A 20,928-nucleotide genomic window follows, 5' to 3' on the forward strand; every position below is an offset into this window, starting at 1 on the left:
GCTTCTTCCTCTAGCCCTCCACCCTGCTCTCTCTCTCTCTCAAATAAGTAAAATCTTAAAAAAAATAAAATGTGTTAAATTAAATACATAGGGATAGTAACACAAAATATGGAAAGGTGTTAATGGGGTTAAAGTGTTTTGAGGTTAGCATTCTTGGAGAAGTAGCAAAAAGTACTAATTTTTATAAGACTGTGACAAGTTTAGAATGCATGTTGTTATTTCCAAGGTAACCACTAAAAGAGCTGCATAATGCATTACAAGCTAATAAGGAGTAAAAATGGAATAAATAAGTTTCCTTTCTGTCCATTATGTCTCAAATAATTTAAATGCTTTCAATAGCAAATTATTCAAGACTCTCAATTTGTAAAACAGTTGAGTTCCTATTAGTGTTGGTATAACCAAATGCCTCCTACCATGTAATCTAATTTTTTTGGGTATTTGATTTTGATTTTTTAAAAATATTCCAGATTTTTAAATATGTTATTTATTTGAGAGAGAGAGCAGGAGCAGGGCAGAGGAAAAGGGAGAAGCAGACACCCCATTGAGTAGGGAGCCCGATGTGGGGCTTGATCCCAGGATCCCAGGATCATGACCTGAGCCAAAGGCAGAGCTTAACCAATTGAGCCACCCAGGCGCCCCGTAGAGTTGTTTTTGTAAAAGAGCAAATTCATAGGCTCAGACAAAAAGCACACAGAAAACTTTACTAAATATTTTATTTGAACATTTAAAGCTTAACTTTGTAGCCACTTTTATGCATTACCACAGAAATCTAACAAACTCCCATTGGAACTTATTTGCCAGTAGAAAAGATGAAACCAGAATGTTCAAGACATTTAAAATTTTGAAAAAGAATCATGCATCCCACTGATCACCATGTGTGCCTCCCAAATGCTGCTCTTCCATAATCCCAGTCCTTGGTACTTCTTTCAATGCTGGGATTGTTGATTACTCTAATCCTGTATTTCCTTCCTCTTTTCTCTTGATCCCTCACCTATGTATGTCCACAAAGGACTTAACGCAATGGGAAGTTCAGGGTAGTTTTGTAGGAACTTTTTGGCTTGTAGTCCATTGGCTTCTTAATGTCCCCAAAGAGTCATGCACTCTGGTTCCAGGCAAAGCCTACAGAAGTCAAATGTGGCTGCCCCTCTGTCATTCTGTGAAATTCCACCATCCAAGCTGGAGTCCGGTTGGGCTGATTCCAGGTAAGTCAATTACAGAAGCTGGGACTTGCTTGCCAGCAGCAAACTTAGCTTAGTCTGGTAGTAAATAAAACGAGTCATTCACATAAACTGAAAATTGAGCGTGTAAATGGAGCAGTGGCGAGGGAAAGGGATCCTTGGAGACAGTCAGTGTTTCCTTGGTTTGAACTTCAGGGCCACACTGTTGATGCAAAACCTCTGACCAGTAGGCCCGGGGCCATCAGGAAACACGTGGCCAAGATGGGCTTCACACTGCAAAGTAGAGAAGCCTCTGTCATTTCTCCACTGAGACAAAGTTCTTTATGTGAAGTTAGACAGGGGAACCCCACATGGCCACCCCACTCTGGTGTTTGACGTCTGCATGGGGAAAAAGTCCATCGCTTCAGAATGCACGTAAGAAATGAAAGAATGCAGGGGCGCCTGGGTGGCGAGCGCTCGACTCCTGGTTTTGGCTCAGGTCATGATCTCATGGGTCGTCGTGAGATTGAGCCGCAGTTGGGAACCACGCTCAGTGGGGGGTCTGCTTGAAATTCTCTCCCTCTGCCCCTCCCCCCAGCTCCCACAGTCATGAGGGCATGTTCTCGCTCTCTCAAGTAAGTAAATAAATCTTAAAAAAAAAAGAATGCAGAGCACAGTAGCGGTAAACAGCTATCAGCGAGAATGTGAGCAAGTTATTTAACTTAGGCCTTGATTTACTCATCTATAAAATGGGGACAAATAATTATACCTACTTAATAAAGCTGTTGTGATGATTAATTGATACAATGCTTGTAGAGCATTAATACAACTCCTAGGTAAGTACTCGATAATGTTACAGGTACTGTAGTATATGGTTTTTGCTGATGATAAGACAGGCTGTTTATCTGCTTGCCTCTGGTGTTTTAAAAAACTAAAAAGTGAGCACCCAAGGATACAAAAATGAACGTGTCGCCTGGATTTAAGGCACCGTCCCCTACCAGACCCGCAGAAGGAATCCCGTGCCGCTATCACCTGCAGTGTCCCTCTGACTGCTGGTGACACGCTGCAGAGTGGGAAGGAGGCGGAGAGGTGCCCAGCACCCTGGGCCGTCCTGCTGCCTGTCCGCATTCAAAACAATGTGCAGGGCGACTCCTTCTTTCAGACCCTCACTCTGGCCCGTCTCTGGAAGGCTCGAACCAGGAAAGGCTATTTCAGAGTGGCTCAGGAAGGTTCTTTCTCTTCCTTACGGAGCCCAGAATCATGGGAGAGAGGGATCAGAGGCAGCAAGTGTAGAAACCCCCCGTGTTGCAGTGACAAAAGTACTCCCATGTTTTCACACCACAAACGCTCTCTGTGGCACCTGGGCCGGGGCGGCATCGGGGAAAACCAAACAGACAAAACAACACAAAACACCCCACCTGCTTGCAGATAACCTCGGTGCGAGTTAATCCTAACGAGGTGTCCACACGTCTCAGAATGCCCGTGTCCCTTTCATCGGAGCCGGATGTCCCGTGCGCCTCCGAAAACGCAGGCCATCCAGTGCCGGAGCAGTACTTCTTCTCGGAACTGTGGAAGACATCCCGCACCCGGCAGCTGCTGAGACGTTACTAACATACAAAGAGCATTTTATGCCCCAACTCATTTTTCTACCAAGCAGGGTCTGGTCCCCTCTCTCCTCTGCCAGATCTCAAGGCCAGTTACAGGAGCAATCCGTTCCATGGGAACTTCACCCACTGCACTTTCACTGTTTACACGTCTCATGACCGTCAAAGGATCTCTTGTTCCCTTGATGCTGGAGGCTTCTCTCTCCATGTCTGATAGGGACCGAAAAACACTAGGGGCTTTGTGACCTGTGATGCATATTAGGAAACTCAGATCAAATCCGAGGGCTCTAAATGCAGTAAAGGGGGAAACGGAAATGAGACGGTCGTGGTCACAGGAGGGCATGAGGGTCTGGGCCCAGCAGCGTGAGGCCTGATGAAACGCCCACTGTCGGCTGCAGGACCTTCGGGTTAACTGCCTGCCTGCAGGGATTCCAAAGCCGCTCTGCCATTTCTTAGCCGGGTGACGCCAGGCAGCTCCGCACCCGCTCCAGACCTCATCGGTAGCACGCGGATAAAAGCACCTATGTTAGGGGGATGCCTTGAGGATTTACGGAGATGCTCTTGGGGCACAAGGTTAGTGCTTGTGAACGTGCACGGTGATAATTAGTCCAGAGGCCGGGGCATCTGAGCCAGTCCCTGCCGTGCAAGTCCCACAGGAACTAACGACACTGAGGTGGGAGAGGGCCAGAGGCGCCGACCACAGGAGTGGGAGGGCAGCAAACGAAGCCACTCGCCACAGACCCGCTCTCCAAGTGCTTTGAAGGGCAGCTCCCTTAAGTGGCACTAGGGAAAGAGTGAAAGTTTTGTAATGGCAGGGAGGCGGCTCTCCCTCTCTCTCTCTAAGGAAAGGGGAGAGAAGTGCATTGAAAACTCTGCAAAAACAAAACCCCCCAAAAAGCTGAGCAAAGAGAAGGAAAAGTGGCAAATAATCAAATCCTTAGACTACGAACACAGAAGCTCAGTTTAGAGCACAAACCCCAGCAGAAAGTCCAGTGGAATGCAGTCATTCTCAAACATTTTCATCTCAAGACTGCTTTATACTAAAAGATTATTGAGGATCTCTTTTCTTTACATGAATTATGTATATCAATGCTTAATAAATTAGAAATTATAACAGAATTTAAAAACATTTCTACGTTATTTTAAAAAATTATATATTTATTACCCGGTAACATAAATAACCTATTCTTCTGATAATTATATTCTCCAAAATGAAACAAACATTTAGTGAGAAGAGCTGCATTGTTTCACAGTTCTGCAAACCCCTTTCATGTCTAGCTTAAACAAGGAAAGGCCACCGACTCTTCAGATGCGCTTCTGCGTTCGATCTGCTGCAATATTATTTTGGTTGAAGTACTGGAAGAGGAAGTGGCCTCCTGGGCATGTAGTTAGAAAAGAGAGGGCCTTGTAGATCCCCTAAAAAGGTCCCAGGAACTCCGGGGGTCCTCGGACCAGGATTTTAGAACCTTGAGGCGTAAGGGCCTTGAGTTCTGAAAGGTTTGGGCATGAAGCCAGGCTCTGATACGTCTGTGTGACCTTGGCAAGTTATTTAATCTTTTAAAGCCTCAGTGACCTCAGGGATAGAACAGTAATGGCCTTATTACCTCACAAGGTTGCTGAGAGGATTACCTGACATACTTTCCCGGTAGACTGTACTAGCACGGTGTCAGACGCACATGGTACATAAGTCAGCAGCTACATTTTTAAAAAAATCATTACCACGAATGACAGATATCCATGAAATTTGAGCAGCCGTGGGTCCAAGTGTTTTTGCAACCCTTTTTGAAAGGGTTCGAAACTATTCATCTGAGCCAGCCTGGCCCAGGGAAAAACATTTTAAGTATTTTTTAATCACAGCCTTTCCACCCTTAACGAAACATGTAACTAGTGATCATTAAAGGCATTTTGATGGAGAATTATGAATATAATAAATTTTTTAATGAACGAATCTAAGACTAATAAAAAGTCATTTAAAATGTTTATGGGAAACGATACCTCTTTATTGATGCAATATACAGACTCTGGAGATTTTACCAGGTAATATGAGAGGCCCATCATACATAATTTAGGAGGGGAAATCTAACATTAAGGCCGGTTGGAAGTTCCAATATACATATTTAAATGATTAGCAGACTATAAGGTTCTCCCTTGGAAAACTAAAGCCATCCTGGATCATCTCTTGTCATATACACTTAGAGGTGTTTTTTTTGGTTTTGTTTTGTTTTTTGTTATGTGTTTGCATGTTTGTTATATGGTTATTTGCTTTGGTTTTTCTTCATTTCTGGAAATTCCACAGCCCCCAAACAACAGCAGAGGCACCTGGTGAGAACTGACAACTCTAGCATCTTAGAAGAATTTCCATTCATTTGGAGGAATGGAACACATAAAGGGCTTTTCACCAATGTTACCTAGCTCCTTATACCATGTCGGACAGCCGGATGTGCGTAAGAAGGCAAGTCACATCAGGCTCTCAGACTCCCTCTATCCTAAGGAGATGTAGGAGCATGAAGTATGTGGCCCGACAGTGGCTTTTAATAAACACTTCCAGAATTGGTAAACGGGGGGGGGGAGAAGGAGAAGAAAGGGGAACATGCGAAGCAGGGGCAAAGTCACATGATTCCAAGGTTAATAAAGCAACAGTCTGGAGTCCCCAGGGGAGCGATAACATCCTGAGAGTGTTCCTGACCCGGGAACCTTGGATCGGCTTTGGAGAGGAGGCGCGTCTCCTGGAGCACGCGCCACGGTGGTCGTGCGTGACGGCAGTGGTGCAGGCAGCAGGCAGCCCAGCTGCCCGGAGGCAGCGGTCCCACATCTAGCTGACTCTTTCTCGGCTGACCACCTTTTCTCATTTTGACTCTACCTCTACAAGCATTTGAAGGCATGTTTATTTTTCCTGCACCCCTGCTCGCTATTATTAAGGCTGGAGACTGGGGACAGAGAGAGAGGGGAGAATGAGAGGCAAAACAAGAATATAATCCTCAGACTCTCCTCTTGAATGGGACGCATGCTCAGGAATATCATCCCCACTTACAGATTCCCATTAACTACCACGTGGTCACAAGAATTCCTCATTATCAAAGATGTATCCATAGAGATAGCCCGAAGAAGGAGCTGGCTCTAAGCAGAATTGCTGCCCACATGTACTGAGTGCTCGGCGTGTGCCAGGCGTGACACGGGGCCCTCGTGTGTGTTACTTCCTAACTCAGCTGATCCCCTCAACAGCTTCTGAAGTCAGTACCACTGTCCTGCTACGACGTTACAGGTGAGGAAATCAAGGCATGGACTGGTTAAGAGACTTGCCTGAGGTCACACAGCAATGGAGCCAGGACGTACACCGCAGCACCCTAGCCACTCTGCTATACCATCTCTCCTACAAACAAATACATCTGTAAGAAGAGTATATTCTGGAACATAAAAGATTCTTGTAAATATATTCTTATTTCTCCCAGTCTCAGTTATAGCAGCAGCAGCAGGAAAATGGAACAGAAACTTACTCCAAAGTCCCTAAGAAAATAGAAACTTTCCAATTAAAACTAAATGATTAGAAAAGAAACAAATAAGGTTGGTGAACTGGCAGCTCAGTGTACTGGCCTTTGGTAAACGGGCTTTTGGAGAATTGGCTGGCTCTCCTGTTAGTCTTGGCTGCTTTGCTATCTCAGTGACCTATGGTTGGTCACTCAACTTTCCTAATTTGGACAAGCATTGTGCTAAAACAGTAGCCCCTGGTCACATGCGGGCTTTTAGGTTTAAATTGGTTAAAATGAAATAAAATTTAAAAATTCATCTTCAAGCAAGAGCCACAAGTGGCTACCATATCAGACAGAGCAGATACAGAACATTGCCATGATCGTAGAAATTTCTACTGGACAGAGCTTTGTGCTCTGGTCTCAGGTCCCTCCCTGCTCCAACATTCTGTGAGTCCGTGACTGGCTGCTGTGGTGAGGGGATGGTGGGCACTGGGTAGGAAAAGGTCTCAACTTTGCTAGTGCAGAAACCGGAATACCAATGAAGTAAAAAAATGAAGAATGTGAAGCAGAAGAATGCTCTTCCAAGGACCATTTCTCAGCTCTTGTCTTCGCAGTCCAGAGACAGAGAAGAACATCTATCTGGTTACCACACGGTACCAAGGCGGTCCTTTATACCTTTTTTGACTAAAAGCAGGTTGGCCATCTCAAGGTCCTATTTCTCCAACTTAACAGAACCAAAGGTCAAGGAACAACTGATGTCTCAGAAATATGTGTCCCACATTTTACTTTAAGATTAACTTCCTTCTTTTAGTTTTCCCCAGGCCATCCTGGGCCGACTGCTATCTTAGAAGTCTCCTCACCAGCCACTGACATAGTGAATGAATCTGAGCAAAGACCCGCCCTTCCGTAAGCACGAAGGGAAATCAATCCTAATTGTTCCTCATCCTTGCAGGCGGGGTCTGGCTTTCCAAATTCACCCGCATTAGCAGCCAGCAGCCCAAGAAAGCCCAGTCTGCTCCAAGCCCAGAGGACGTAACGAAGCACTGCCTAATGGAAGATTCACAGAGCTGGCTTGATTTATATTTTATTCTAAACCAATTTAGAGTTGATGCAGAAGAAAGGAAAATATCTTTGAAGTTCTGAAAACAGGACTTCAAAGATGTTTTCCTTTCTTCTTCATCGAATCTACTTTTTTAAGACTGTTTCCTGCATGTCTAAACAAAAAAGCCTTTGTTGAGAGATTTCAGATCCTGATTGACTTAAAAGAGGCTTTGAAATCAAGGGACAATTAAATTTACTTTTAGCTATATAGAAGAGGGCATGGCATTCACTACTGTCAAGCACTGTGGGGAATCTATCCTCATAAAATTCTACATTTCCCAAATTAAATTATAAACCCATTTTCCCTGGGAGAGATATAGTTTTAATCACATGGCCGAGCAAATACTATTATGGTTTAGATTTCTTTAAATACTTTCCCGGGAAAATATTCTAATAGCATTATCTTAAGGTGCCTACGAAGTTTTACTTGTTTGCTATTTCTCGGGGATACAGGAAGAAGAATACAGGCTAAGAAGTCTCGTTAACTGCTCTAAATGCTGGAAATAATCAAGACGGGCAAGTATTTCATAGAAACAGCTCTCCTCATAGCAGCCATGGCAAATGAGGAGGGCAATTAAAAACAACACGGGCATGTATTGATCCCAGGCTTCAAATGAGACAGAGCTGTAAGAAATCTGGAGGGCTGTTGTCCTTCAGTACCTCTCTCGATCCTTACCTGAAGAGCGGGCTGTCACAGCACACGCAGTGATACATTCCTGAGTCCTTGTTGTTCAGATAGACCCCACTGAAAGGCTGAAAGTGAATCAGATATATCAGCTGTAGGCTTCTCATAACACCAGCAGGGGATGATACAGCAGATTTAAACCCCAGATTCGGTCCCCAAATAAAGGAATTTTTGTACTAATTTGACAAAGTGCAAATATCACTGGAGAGGAAGTTCTAACCCGCCCAATGAAGCAGCCTTGCAGGCTTATCACAACCCAGCCTTTATTGTGCTAAATATTCAAATTATGACACTAATAATGCTTTGTATTTATATAGCACCTTTCATCCAAGAACATCAAAGTCCGTGAAAAAGTGAGAGAACAGTCCCCTGGATTGTGTAAGATTTCAGTCTTCATCTCAAAAGAGTTAATACAATAGGAATCCAGTCCACTATCTAAAAACTCTGAAATCTCCAATTAAAGATAGAATATAAATACATGAAAAGCAGAGCTCTGTGGGCTCGTGGTTGCGCCTTTCACATGCCTCACGTGGTCCTTAGGACACGGTATACTTACTAAATGTTTAAATAATGAGTTAGATTATCCCAGTACCGAAGTTACTACTTCGATGAAATGACTTCATTAACCGCGGCTTAAAGAGTTCGTAGGTTTTCAAAGGTCTCCCAGGAACAACACAGGAGACTTGAGGAACGAGCCTGCCAAGTCAGTACCTTTCACAGTGCTATTTTGAAAACTGGATTTCATTGTTAAAAAAAGAAACAAACAACAAAATTGCCCAATTACTTTTGTTAAAGTAAATTAAAAGGACAAAAAAAAAAAAAACAAAAAAAACAAACCAACAAAGCTCTCACACAGGCAACCGTGAAAGATCCATAACCAGGCTCTGGTGGCCAGCACTGTCCCGTTCTACAGGATGAAAGAGAAGCCAATGCCCAGAACGGGTCACCAAGTCACAGAGCTGACTTAGGAAATAAGCTGGACTCTTCTGCCCTTTCTAGATTTCCCAACCCAACAGTTTCACAGGTCAAACATTCACATTCCCGGTGGTAGTATTAACAGCACGTTTTCAGTGAGCCGCATCATGGACAATTTCAGAATAACCCACTGAGCCTACCATCTGGGCACACCTGGACGTTTTCCCTCTTTAAAGACTCTAAACTTAGCTGCAGACACCTGAACAGTAGTAAGCTGGTCTTTTTATGGCCCGTCCCCCTGGGTGCTGGCCCCCAACCTTGGCACAAACCGGCATCTGCCATAAAGTTTCACACCCCTCCCAGCTGGGCTGGCGAGACACCCGTGCCAAAGGGCTCCCTGTCCTGAAGCTGATCTGGAAAGCCTACACCATAGGATCCAGTCTGACAAAAGTCAAAATACAATATTGTCATTGCAGGGGGACAGGTGAAGAGAGGAAGTAACAGGCAACAGGTATCACGGTAAAAAAAAAAAAATACAAAGGAGTCCTTAGCTGAGGCATTTTCTGAAGGGACATCTACCCACTACCTCCTGGACTGATTTCCTAATGTCTCCCTCCTCCTACCTCAAGTCTGTAGAAGTCCTAGCATTTATTTAGAGCCAAACTCAAGTTCTAGCTCAGTTGTTCGTTCTCGTATTTACTTGAAAGCCTGGTGTGTACCCAGTGCTGGTCTGGGTGCTAACGTTATAGAGATGGAGGAAAAGCCAGGAACTGAACTAGCCAGCACCTTGATCTTGGACTTCCCAGCCTCCAGAACTGTGAGAAATAAGTGTCCACTGTTGAAGCCCCTGGGTCTGTGGTATTCTGCCACCGCGGCCCGAAGGCAGTCTGTCTGGACCAAGGGGACTTCTCCCTCCTTTATCTGGTTACTACAACATACCTGTTAGAAACAGACGGCACACTCAAAGGGGTGATTTGCACATAATTTCACACAGAATGATTTACAAAGGTGGAGACAGGGCCAATGGAAACCAACAAGGGAGGGTGAAGACACCCCACCCCTACTAGGCCCGTGGGACAAAGGAAGGGGCAGTGACCAGAGCCTGTCGGTGAGGGCAGCCTGCGGGAGCTACAGCTTGCGCTAGAGGACCCTGGGTCCCGATTTCTCTGTTGTGTCCTCTGACCTTTTTTTTTTTTTTTTTTTTTAATATTTTATTTGAGAGAGAGAGACAGAGATAGTGACAGATAGCACGAGTGGGGAGGAGAGGGAGAAGCAGGCTGCCTGCTGAGCAGGGAGCCCAATGCAGAACTCGATCCCAGGGCCCCGGGATCCTGACCTGAGCCGAAGGCAGATGCTTCACCGACTGAGCCACCCAGGCGCCCCTCGTGTCCTCTGACCTTTCTAGCATCATCCACTGGCCAAACTTGAGCACCGGTCAGAAGGGAAGGGGGCAATGTTATTCTTCCCAGAGCTGAGAGCAGAGTGAAGCAGGCGGAGAGCAGATCTGCAGGGTGCACGGAGGTAGGCCTGCAGGAAACCCGCTTCTACTGAGAGCTGCCTTGCAGCTGGTACGCTACCAGCTCTGTGCTGCTGCTGTAGAGTGCACGTTCTTACTGCTGCCCGAGCAAAACACGTGCAACAGAATTCCCAAGTTTGAGTTACCAAATAGAAATCTGAGATGTGTTCCTTCCCTTGCCTTAGCCAGGCTTCCAGTGGGTTCTGCAATATTCTGAAAAGTTACACGTGGAAATGGATCAACTGAAAGGGATTTATAACATTACTTAAAATAATGGATGATGCTCGTTTTGTAAAATGGCCAAATGCAGAGTGTACTGCGCCATCTGGTTGCGAATCCCACAGATTTACTGCCCTCAACATCTGTGAGCTCATCTCCAGGCGCTGTCTATACACCAAACCCCGGCTGGCTGTGTCCCTGAGAAAGGGCCGGCTTAAATACTCCAGATATACTCAACTGCGCGCCGAGCATCACACGCGGCCCCCCAACCATCGGCAATAATGACTGTGTCTCCTTCCCCAGGAAGGATTATTAAAAATACCAGTACTTTACAAGACTCTGTTGGGATCTGCTGGCCTAACGACTTTACCATCGGAGAAGCTGAGGGTGCCCCATGATGATAAGGCCATGTCAACATGGACAACGGTCTGACCTTTGCAGGGACTGCTAAAGAAAAGATATAAATACTCTACAACTTTGCAAAACAACTGTGGTCCACTCCGTGGGGTCTGCTTCACAAACGAAAACGTCTAATAACCACGACCAACAGCTCTAGTCCAATGGCTCTATTTGGGTCTAAGACACGACTTGTGAAGAAACGCTGTGCTGGGAAAATGGAACTACAATGACGAACCACTGAGGACAATTCCTTCCAGAAATGAATGGAAGCTGAGCTTGTTGAATGCCGTTTAAATACTGTTTGTGCCTCTCAGCCTGCACTCATTCAGTATTCACAAAAATCTACTCTCCGAGTGCAGACTCCAGCCAGGCACCCTGTTAGGGGCCAGGGCTGTCCCAACAATGGCGAATGCTCTGGAGGGCAAGTGCCGGGAAAAGCAAGCCCGGCTTGGGACTGAGAAAAGGCTTCCCTGAGCACGTGGGATTGGGGCTGAGGGCTAAGAGGTGGGTCTGAATGAACAGGGTGAGAAGAGGTGAGAGAAGGATGCAGGGCTCAAGGGCCTTAGGGAGAAGGGAGCCCAGGGTGTCTGAGAGCTGAGAGATGGCAGTGTGGTCCAAATGTGGAGATGATGAGGACAGGGGCAGGAGACAGGGAGCAGAGCCTGCAGGGCCATTTGTAAACTTTTCTCTTTACCTTGGAAGTAGAGGGAAGCCACTGAGGGACTGTTAGCATTGGAGGGATGCGGTTGGATTTGGCAGCCATTTTTTTTTTTTGGAAGATTTTATTTATTTGACACAGAAAGAGAGAGAGAGAGAGAAAGAGTGAGAGCATGCAAGGCACAAGCAGGGGGAGCGAGAGAAGGAGAGGCAGGCTCCCTGATGAGCAGGACCCCAGGATCATGACCTGAGACAAAGATAAACACTTAACCGCTTAACTGCTTCACCAACTGAGCCGCCCAGGCGCCCCTCTGGCAGCCTTATAGAGAATGGCAGCCAGAACAGCCGGGGGCTGCCACACGCCGTCCACCAAGCAAGAGGCGGGGGTGTGGGGGTGTGTGGGGGTGTGGGGGTGCGGGGCAGCGTGGGGGGGGGACAGGGGCAGCGTGGAGGCAAGAGCTGGGAGAGAAGCAGAGCAACTGGAAGGTCACTGAGGAGGCAGAAGAGGCGGGCGAGGCAGCCGGGGTGTCTTACGAGTGGATGGGCCGCGGGGCCTGAGAGCGAGCAGCGCGGAGGAGGGACAGGCTGGCAGAGCGCAGGCGGAGGAGGGGGCTTCTGGCTTCCGTAGCAAGAGCTGTCCCGACCGCCCTCCCGCCTCCCGGCACCCATCCGATCACGAAATGAGCCTCGGCGCGGCTTACCGGTTCGGTTCCTTTTTCTCTCGTGACATAGAATTGCTCTGGAGTCAGCTGCTTTTGCCATTCGCTCTTGGTGAGAGACGGCTCCTGCTTTGTGAGAGGCCCTGGGGTGTTCAAGAGGGATTTTTTAGAATTAAAACAGAAAGGCACAAGGACGTTTTTCTCTAGCTTTTCTCCTTTAGCTTTTCTGCTGCGTGACCACCCAGCAGGACAAGGCCGTCCTTTCCTTCTCCCACATCTTCCCTCTTCGCAGGGACCAGAAAGCTCCAGCACAAAACGCTTCCGTTGACTCATTAGTTTAACAAGAAAGGAGCAGCCAGCAGCCAGCCAGCTTTCCAGTCCCGCTGGGGCGCAGAAGCGCAGGAGGCAGCTGAAATAGGAAATAATGCAGAATAAATTCTCCTCGGGTACCCGGGGGTAGAAATTGATGCTTCTGCTATTACTATGTTCAGAGGAGTATTTCCTGTCAGGATACAGCCGGGAGTAGCCGAGTGATTGGAGAGGCAGGAACCTGGAGCTAGCGGGTTATTAAACTCTTCTCCTTCGCTGGTTTATAAAAATCTCTCTGACTTTGTTTGTCAACGGAGGTCTTTATTAAAAAATCTTCTTGTGTGGAAAAAAGGAGAGACTCCTATAGTCGATGCCCCTAAAAGGAAACGGAGACCTACCAGAATCTACTCTTATGCTTCAGTTTCCTACTTTAGTCCACTGTGTACATAAAGCAACGAGGACAGTAGCCTTTTTAGCCAAAGGGGAGTAGGAAGCCCGACGTTTATAATCAATGTTTCAATCATCCAACACTAAGAATTAGAAAGGATTTTATAATCTGTCCACCTCGACTTACAAATGAGAAAACAGAGGCCCAGAAGCGTAGTAACCTGACCACGGCAACAAAGATGAGGTCAGACATCTTCGTGGTGTCCCCACCAAATATGAAACATGTCTGAAAATCATATTTGAAATTCATTTTTGGTTACCAAAAGAAGGCCCTAATTATCTTTCAGAGAAGAAAAAACATCTCTCTTCATTGCTAGCTCATAATACTCTGCAATGTTCGGTATTATATATTGTTGATTGCTTACGATTGTTTACATTTTATTATAAGGTTTTTAATCTGTTAAATATATTAAAAGTTGTCCTTTCTTAAATGCTTTTTACAAGGCTATGGGGATTTCTTGTTTATGAAAATATAGCTCGGGTACACACAATTTTTCTGGAACTCGTTTCTTGGGGAGCAAAGCAAAATGTATTTATGTGACAATTATTACTGCTCTGTGGCTTTCAGAGTTACCAGGCAGAATGCCAAGTAATAAATGGACAAGGAATGATAAACCCTTTATTTTTTTTAAAGATTTTACTTATTTATTTGACAGAGAGAGCCAGAGAACACAAGCGGGGGGGGGGGGCAGGGAACGGCAAGAGGGAGAAGGAGAAGCAGGCTCTCCGCTGAGCAGGAAGCCTGATGCGGGAATCGATCCCAGGACTCTGGGATCATGACCTGAGCTGAAGGCAGATTCTTAACTGACTGACCCACCCAGGTGCCCAGAATGATAAACCTTTTAAAAAATCTTTATAATCACTAAAATAATAACTGATTCAATCAAGAATCATCAGGGGATTCTAAAACCCTGGGTGGGAGACTGCTGAAGAATGGAGGAGTCACATTTTCAAAATATTAATTACAAAGGAAGAAAATGTACCTTTACAACGGAAAAATGTACGAGTCACCACCTTAACCAAGTAAGCCAAGTTAGCATCACCAACAGTGGGGCAAGCCAACGTCACGTGCCTCCAGGTATGACGCACTGAAGACACATAACCGCCCCCCCTCAACCGCATGCATTCTCAGAGAGCCCACTGAGGACTTCTCGGTAAAACCTAGAACACGTCATCCTTCTCTCTCGCTTCTCCGTAGTACTGACACCTGATTTCTTCTGTGGTAGCTTTGATTTAGCTTGGCTTCCATGGCAACCAATACTCTTGCTTCTCCTGTTAATTGCCTTCCACTTCTTCTAGCTGACCCTGGAATACTGGTGTTCTTCAGATGAACCCACCCGTCCTAGGCTCGCTTCTGTCACCACACCACACCTGCCCCTTGGGTGATTTCATCCAACAAGTAGCTTACAGAACCATCCGCACGATGAGACTCCCAGATCTAGTTTAGCCTCCATCCTAGATCTCTGCTGAGTTCCAGATCCATACATAGCCACACCTGGATATCCCCACGAGGATGTCCCATTTCAAACACCAGACACGGAAGGACTTCATGTAGCTCCCCTGCCCCAACCCAAATCTGCCCCTTCTCTCCTGTGTTTTAGCTCATTGACCCATGCTTCAAACCAGAATGCCAGGCCATCATGCACGACCCTTCCCTCTTCCGTGCACCAAGCCCTGTTGGTTCTAATTCCTAACTCTAGGATCTGCTCATTCTCACTCCTCTGCCACTACCTTGGCTAAAGGCACCATTATCTCCAGTAGAGATGATTACAAAAGTCTCCTAATTTGTATGCTCTCCCCTATTTGCACCACTTCTTTTTTCTCACTGCCCCAAACTGTTCAATGTTGTCACACTGAAATGAGAAAATATGCCATGTATAGGAGAAGAGCATGTAGGCAAGACAAAAAACTATTTGGTTGTGCCTGGCATGTTTGATGAATAGCAAGAAGGCCAGGGGGAATGGGTGGAGTGAGCAGGAAAGTTAGAAATGGAGAGCAGAAAGCTAATGGGGAGGGGGGCAGATCAACGAGGGTCTTGAAGCTCCCCTAAGGATGATGGCTTTTATTCTGAGTGACTGTGGACGTCATTGGATGTAAACAGAGGCATGACACGACCTAGCATATTTAAAAGGATTACTGGCTGATATACTAAAAGAAATTGAAGCAGGCCAAAGGCTGCAGTAGGGCACCCGGGACAGAGGGCACGTGAACCACCTGGCTGAGAGATGGAACAGTCCTGGGTCGGGGTGGCAGCAGCAGTCAAGCTTAGAGGGGTCACACACGAGACGTATTCTGATGGCAGAGCCGGAGGATCTGCTGACGAAGCGGATGTGAAGTACGAGAAAGAACACGGTCAAGGGGCACTACTCCAAGTCTCTCGGTCTGAGCAGAAGCTGGGGAAGCCTACAGGAGAAACAGGTTTGGAGGCTTGTTAATAAAAGTTCAGTCTTTTCAAAATTCAGTATTCAAATGGAGATGTCAAGCAGGCAGTTGGATATGTAGATTTAGAAACTGGGGAGAAGTCCAAGGTAGAAACGTAAATTTGGGACTCCTCGGTGTTACACTGTTATTTAAAGCCATGAGCCTGGAAGATCCCCAAGTCGGTGACTGTCAAGACGACAGAGAGGCCCGAGGGCTGGAGCACTCCAAGATACACAGGTTGTGGAGACGGGGACAAGTGACAAAGAGGTAGGAAGGGAAACTGCAAGAATGTGGTGTCCTAGACAGGGATGACTAATAATTAATTAATAATTAACCATTAGGTTTAGCAATGTGGGGGTCAGCGGTGCCCTGAAAAAGCAGTTTAGGTGAAGGAGTGGGTGTGTGTGTGTGAATCTGACTGGAATAGATTTGATACAAAGAATAGGAGGAAGGAAAGGGAGACAGTGCAAACAGGTAAGTCCTTTCAGGAGTTCTGGAGGTAGCTGGAAGGGGCAGTGAGGTTGAGGGCATTCCTTGGGATGAGAAAGATCACAGTATTCTAGTATGCTGTTGGGAATGATCCAGTGAAGAGGCTAAATTGATGATTTAGGAGAAAGGGGAGAGCTGTGGAGTGCTGTTCTTGACCTTGACCTTGAGTAGATGAACTATGGGAGACCAGTGGTGAAATTTTTACTGACCGTATAAGGTTTAGATTACTATTCAAGGTAACAATAAAAGAGTTTTACAAAGCAATCCCAGCTTCACCACCAACTGAGCGGCAGAAACACTGTGAAATCTTTTCAGGCTGGGTTAGCAGGGAAAGGTGTTTTTGTTGTTTTAAGAGCAAGTAAGTGGGAGGGCACCTGGGTGGCTGAGTCCGTCAGACTCTTGATCTCAGCTCAGGTCTCGATCTCAGGGTCATGAGTTCAAGCCCTGCATTGGGCTCCACGGCAAGCAGGATTAGAATTGGTTTTAATGGATGTGAACTATGTGTTGACCCATAAGGGAAGTGGAACGCATTCCATTTTAGGCAGTTTAAAAGACTGAGAGGTGTGTATATTTCGTAAACCTTCAACAAAGGGCAAGATTCAAAATTTGGCCAGTGCCAATGTGTCAGCACGACCTAAGCGGGATTGGTCACACAAGGGCCACCTCAAACAGTGACAATAAGGAAGGCAAGAGCAAGAGCAGGATTTGCTAGTAGGATTTGATTCCTCCTCCCAGAATCTAAGCTGGTCTTGAGGGCAATGTGTGTAACCCGAACCCTGCCTATCACTGACCTCTGTTAAGGAAAGGAGTAACAGAGCACCATGATAAAACACTTTCTTTACCCTTCAAGTACCTGTCCTGCCATGTCACTCCACCTACGTTCTTGGCTTTGGCAAAGATCTTGCATTATTTCTACGGATTTCTAAGAGGAAAACTGACTCTTGGTACTAAGATTGGGAATTATAATCTGGAAAGCCGCTATTATCTTCCCTTCTCCTTTTGGGTAGGAAGTGGAATGGATTAGAGAAAAAAAAAACCTGGATTGTCTCCTGGAAGCGTTGCCCTTAGTGTCTTTACACATGCAACACAATACAGCAGCTGACACCAGAAAGTGGGACTTCAAGAAGGGTTAAAATTCAGTGGGACTCCCACACTTCAGCTTTGAACCTAAAGTCTGAGTCCCAGATGAGACCCCAGCTCCCTCTCCAATCATTCTGTATTTTACTACACCTATTACAGTGACTACTTGTTTTCAGATACTCCCCTTCTCCCTCTTCTTTTTTTTTTTTAGCTTAAAATTTAAAACTAATATTTGTTAGATGGAAGAATTACTCCTTCATCTAAATCAGAAAGTACATTTTTCATGGCTCCACTAATCTTATCACTATGTACCTTTTACACCATGTGCATGAAAGGTTTCATAGGTGGGTAACAATGTTCAGACTAGTTGCTCTTTGAGCACCAGTTACGCAAAATTTAACTGAAAATCTGCCAGCCTGGAAGACTCTGTCAAGAGAAGACGAACTCTGCCTTGATATGATAGCAAAATGCCCAGGGGTCAGCTAGGTGCTCTCAGGTCAGCACATATGTGGTCTGCATCACTTACAGAGGTTTCTGTAACCACGGCGTTAGGGGCTGAACTGTGTCCTCCCCAAATTCGTATGTTGAAGTCCTAATCCTCAGTACCGCAGAATGCAACTGTATTTGGTGATACGGCCTTTAAAGAGATAAGTAAGGCCAAACGAGGTCATATGGGTGGGCCCTAATCTATATGGCTGTATTCTGGAGATGGTGCCTTTAAAGAGGTGATTATGTTAAAATGAGGCCATAAGGATGGGCCCAATCTGACCAGTATCCTTATATGAAGAGGAAGAAACTCTAGGGATGCGTGAGCACAGAGAAATGGCCATCTGCAAACCAGAGAGACCGAAGGAGAAACCAACCCTGCTGACACTTTGATCTTGAACTTCCAGCCTCCAGAATGATGACGAAAGAAAACTGTGTTTCAACCTTCCAGCCTGTGGTATTTTGTTGTGGCTGTTCTAGCCAACTAATATACTATGCTTTAGGAAACAACTACATTCGGAATGAAAATTGCATTAGGAGTAAATTCTGCACAGTTTTACCAAACACCAATTTAGGTGCCTGTACATACGACACACAACAAGTGAGAATTTAGGAATGAGTAAGGTCACTTGGCCACCAGTGGCCAGAGATGATTCCACATTGGTCTTCATGTCCTTTTGTGTGTGACTGAGGTGTTTTCTGTCTCAAGCCACATCATCTGCACCTTGAGTTGGTCCTTTTGGGGCCGCGTGTCTTCCAGATTCCCTCTGCATTCTCTTGCTATCTTCACCACCAAAAGACTTGGTTGCTCTCACTGTTGTGCTAGCTAGCTACACAGCTTTTCTTTGAACTATGCTTTGATAAACTCAGGTTCCTTTGGGTTCCCTTCTCTGTGCTGTGAGTTGCACAGGCTGTCTTTCTTCTTGGTCATGTGTTTCCTGGGGAGGGCTTACATCTTCTCGTCTTTAAAGAACACCCTCCTCGTGGTCCTATGGTCACCTACTGGTTACCTCCTTCTGGTTTTGCTAACCTTTTGGCCACAGCTGCTATACTGCCAAGTGTCACATACAAACAAGCCTTGTTTCAATAAATACTTGTTGAGACTAAGGGAATCTATTATGAACAGGTACAGAAAGAATCCCCAGCCCACTCTAATTTGCAGACTAGTCTTCCTTCCCACCCCAGTGACTAGACTGGCTTAAGCAATGCTCAAGATGGTTTCCTAGCAGGGTATTTCTAGAATGTTTTCCTGAAACAACAGTTTTCTCCAGGATACTTCTTACTTTCCTCTTTCAGTTTGCTCTTGTCAGTCTCGACGACAAGATCATAGGGGTGGTACCTCTTGCATATCAGAAATCTCAGTGCTGTGGAACTGTCCTCCATCACTATCAACGTCTTCTCGTTTCTCTCTCAACCTTCCTAAGTCTATAACATAGGTTAAATGTAGCTACACTTTTGTCCTTTCCATTTACTTATGTAATTATAATTATCATTTATTGTGTGCTTACTAAATGCCAATCATTGTGATGAAGTATTTTAATTTTTTTTCATTTATTCTGTACAACCCTACTATTATCGTTATCCTTATTCTATAGAAGAAAAAAACAGGTTTAAGCTTACCAAGTTCAGGACGTGCCCAAAGACAGCCAGTAAGTGGCACTGTCAACACCAAAGCCCTTAGCCACCAAACTATTACCTGTCTATAATTTTTAATGGGTGCTTATAACAGTTTGCTGAATTGAACTTTTCTGGTTTATTTAAGCATTACTTAACTGATGGACATTTGGGTTATAGCCAGTTTCTGGTTCTAAGAGTAGTGCTGTTAAAAACATCTTTATACACATAGCTTCTTCTTTTGAATTATTTCCTTGGAATAAATTCTCAGGAGGGGGTGTTTGATAAGTTACACAGCTCCTGTTAGGTATTGGAGACTGGCCAAATTTTAAATGCTGAAGAACTTCAGATCCTAAGGCAGTTCATTAGGGCTATTTCTGACAACACTAGTATAAACATAAAGGACACATTTCCATTGAAACCACTATCCTATAAAGGGGGATGAGGAGAGCTCCAGCCCACAAGTATGATGTTTCCATCGCCTGTGGTTCTCAGAAAACCAATGCTTGGCACACAGTAGGTATGCAACAAATATCATCAGATTGGCTAAGACACCGAGGGGTGCTGAAGGCTATGACTGGAAGTCATGTTGGATCAGCCACTCCTCCACACTGCCTGTGATTTTATTTATTTAAAACTACATTTTGAAAACTTCAGGGGATTAAAAGAATTCCAAGTGATTGGATACATTTTCAGAGGAAACAGGTATCTTTACATTTCTTCAATGGACACATAAGACAATCGGATTCAGAGATGGGACAGCTGGGCAGTTGCCCATGAAGCCAATACACAGGGAGCACTAAATTACCTTGAAATATATCTGAATACAGGGCAATTGACACAGGTCTCCACGGGTGACTCCATACTAAAAGGTGAAAAGGGCAAATGTGCCCCAATCCAACAGAGGAGCCAAAGTCATTTCGAAGAAACACACACGCGCACACACACGCTTTTCTCTGGACTGTCTCTCAGCCATTGACGAACAAAGATTATCAGTCTAAAAGGGAACGAGTTATTAGCCCACACATCTCCCTGGGGCCGGGGCACACACACATAGAAACACAGGAATCCAAAGTCTGAACTGTTTGCTTCCCACCTGGGAAAGGAAGCACGAGAATTTAAGAGGGGGACAGTGTAACAGACCACAGGCCATTACAGGAGGGAGCGCAGAGTGCCGGGTCGCTGACCCAACCAACCACCGCGTTTGTTCGCCTCGAGTCCGGGGATAAGCACCAGAGGCTCCTGAGCCCGACATTTTACGGAGGGTGGGGGGAGGAAATGGGTGACAACCGCCCACACCCCTCTAAATGTACAACCCACCGTCCTGGACCTCAAGGAGGGGCGGACACGGGCGCACCCAAGAAATTTCTCGAGAAGGAAGCGCCAGGTGCAGAACCAGCGCTCAGGACCCCTAGTCCAGGCAGGTGAAGTGAAACCGAAACCCAGGAGGCGGCGGCGGGACCTGCGCGGCCTGCATCCTACCTGCGTCCCCCAGACCAGCCCCCGCGCCGCCGCTGCCCGCTCGGCCCCCTACGGCCCGTAGAGGAATCTCTCGGAAGGGCAGACCCCATAGCGCGCGAAACAGGTGCGCCATGACGCCGCGCACGGAGCCCGGCAGAGAGAACGCACGCCGCCCCGCGCGCCCCGCCTCCGTCCTCGCGCGCCCCGCCTCCGTCCTCGCGCGCCCCGCCTCCGTCCTCGCG

The 20,928-nt window shown here is 46.1% G+C and overlaps 1 protein-coding gene across 1 annotated transcript; it reads right to left on the reverse strand.

Annotated features, from left to right (window-relative positions):
- Window positions 1-699: 699 nt before the first annotated feature.
- On the reverse strand, window positions 700-20,898 carry MSRB2 (methionine sulfoxide reductase B2). Its single transcript, XM_008701367.2, has 5 exons — window positions 20,708-20,898; window positions 12,422-12,522; window positions 8,006-8,082; window positions 2,576-2,723; window positions 700-1,451 (listed from the first exon to the last, which is right to left on the reverse strand). The coding sequence occupies exons 1-5, from the start codon at window positions 20,817-20,819 to the stop codon at window positions 1,347-1,349; spliced, it is 543 nt and encodes a 180-aa protein (XP_008699589.2). The 5' UTR covers window positions 20,820-20,898; the 3' UTR covers window positions 700-1,346.
- Window positions 20,899-20,928: the final 30 nt, after the last annotated feature.

This window comes from Ursus maritimus, unplaced genomic scaffold (genome assembly GCF_017311325.1).
Source record: "Ursus maritimus isolate PB19 unplaced genomic scaffold, ASM1731132v1 scaffold_31, whole genome shotgun sequence".
Taxonomy (NCBI): Eukaryota; Metazoa; Chordata; class Mammalia; order Carnivora; family Ursidae; genus Ursus; species Ursus maritimus.

Excerpts from the sequence above, each read along its gene's own strand:
- MSRB2 (XM_008701367.2), bottom strand. The coding sequence starts at position 20,819 with ATGGCGCACCTGTTTCGCGCGCTATGGGGTCTGCCCTTCCGAGAGATT. Across the intron at positions 12,523-20,707 it reads GGCTGGTCTGGGGGACGCAG|GGCCTCTCACAAAGCAGGAG; the intron begins GTAGGATGCAGG and ends TGAACACCCCAG. Across the intron at positions 2,724-8,005 it reads TGTGACAGCCCGCTCTTCAG|TTCCGAGAAGAAGTACTGCT; the intron begins GTAAGGATCGAG and ends TGTCTTCCACAG.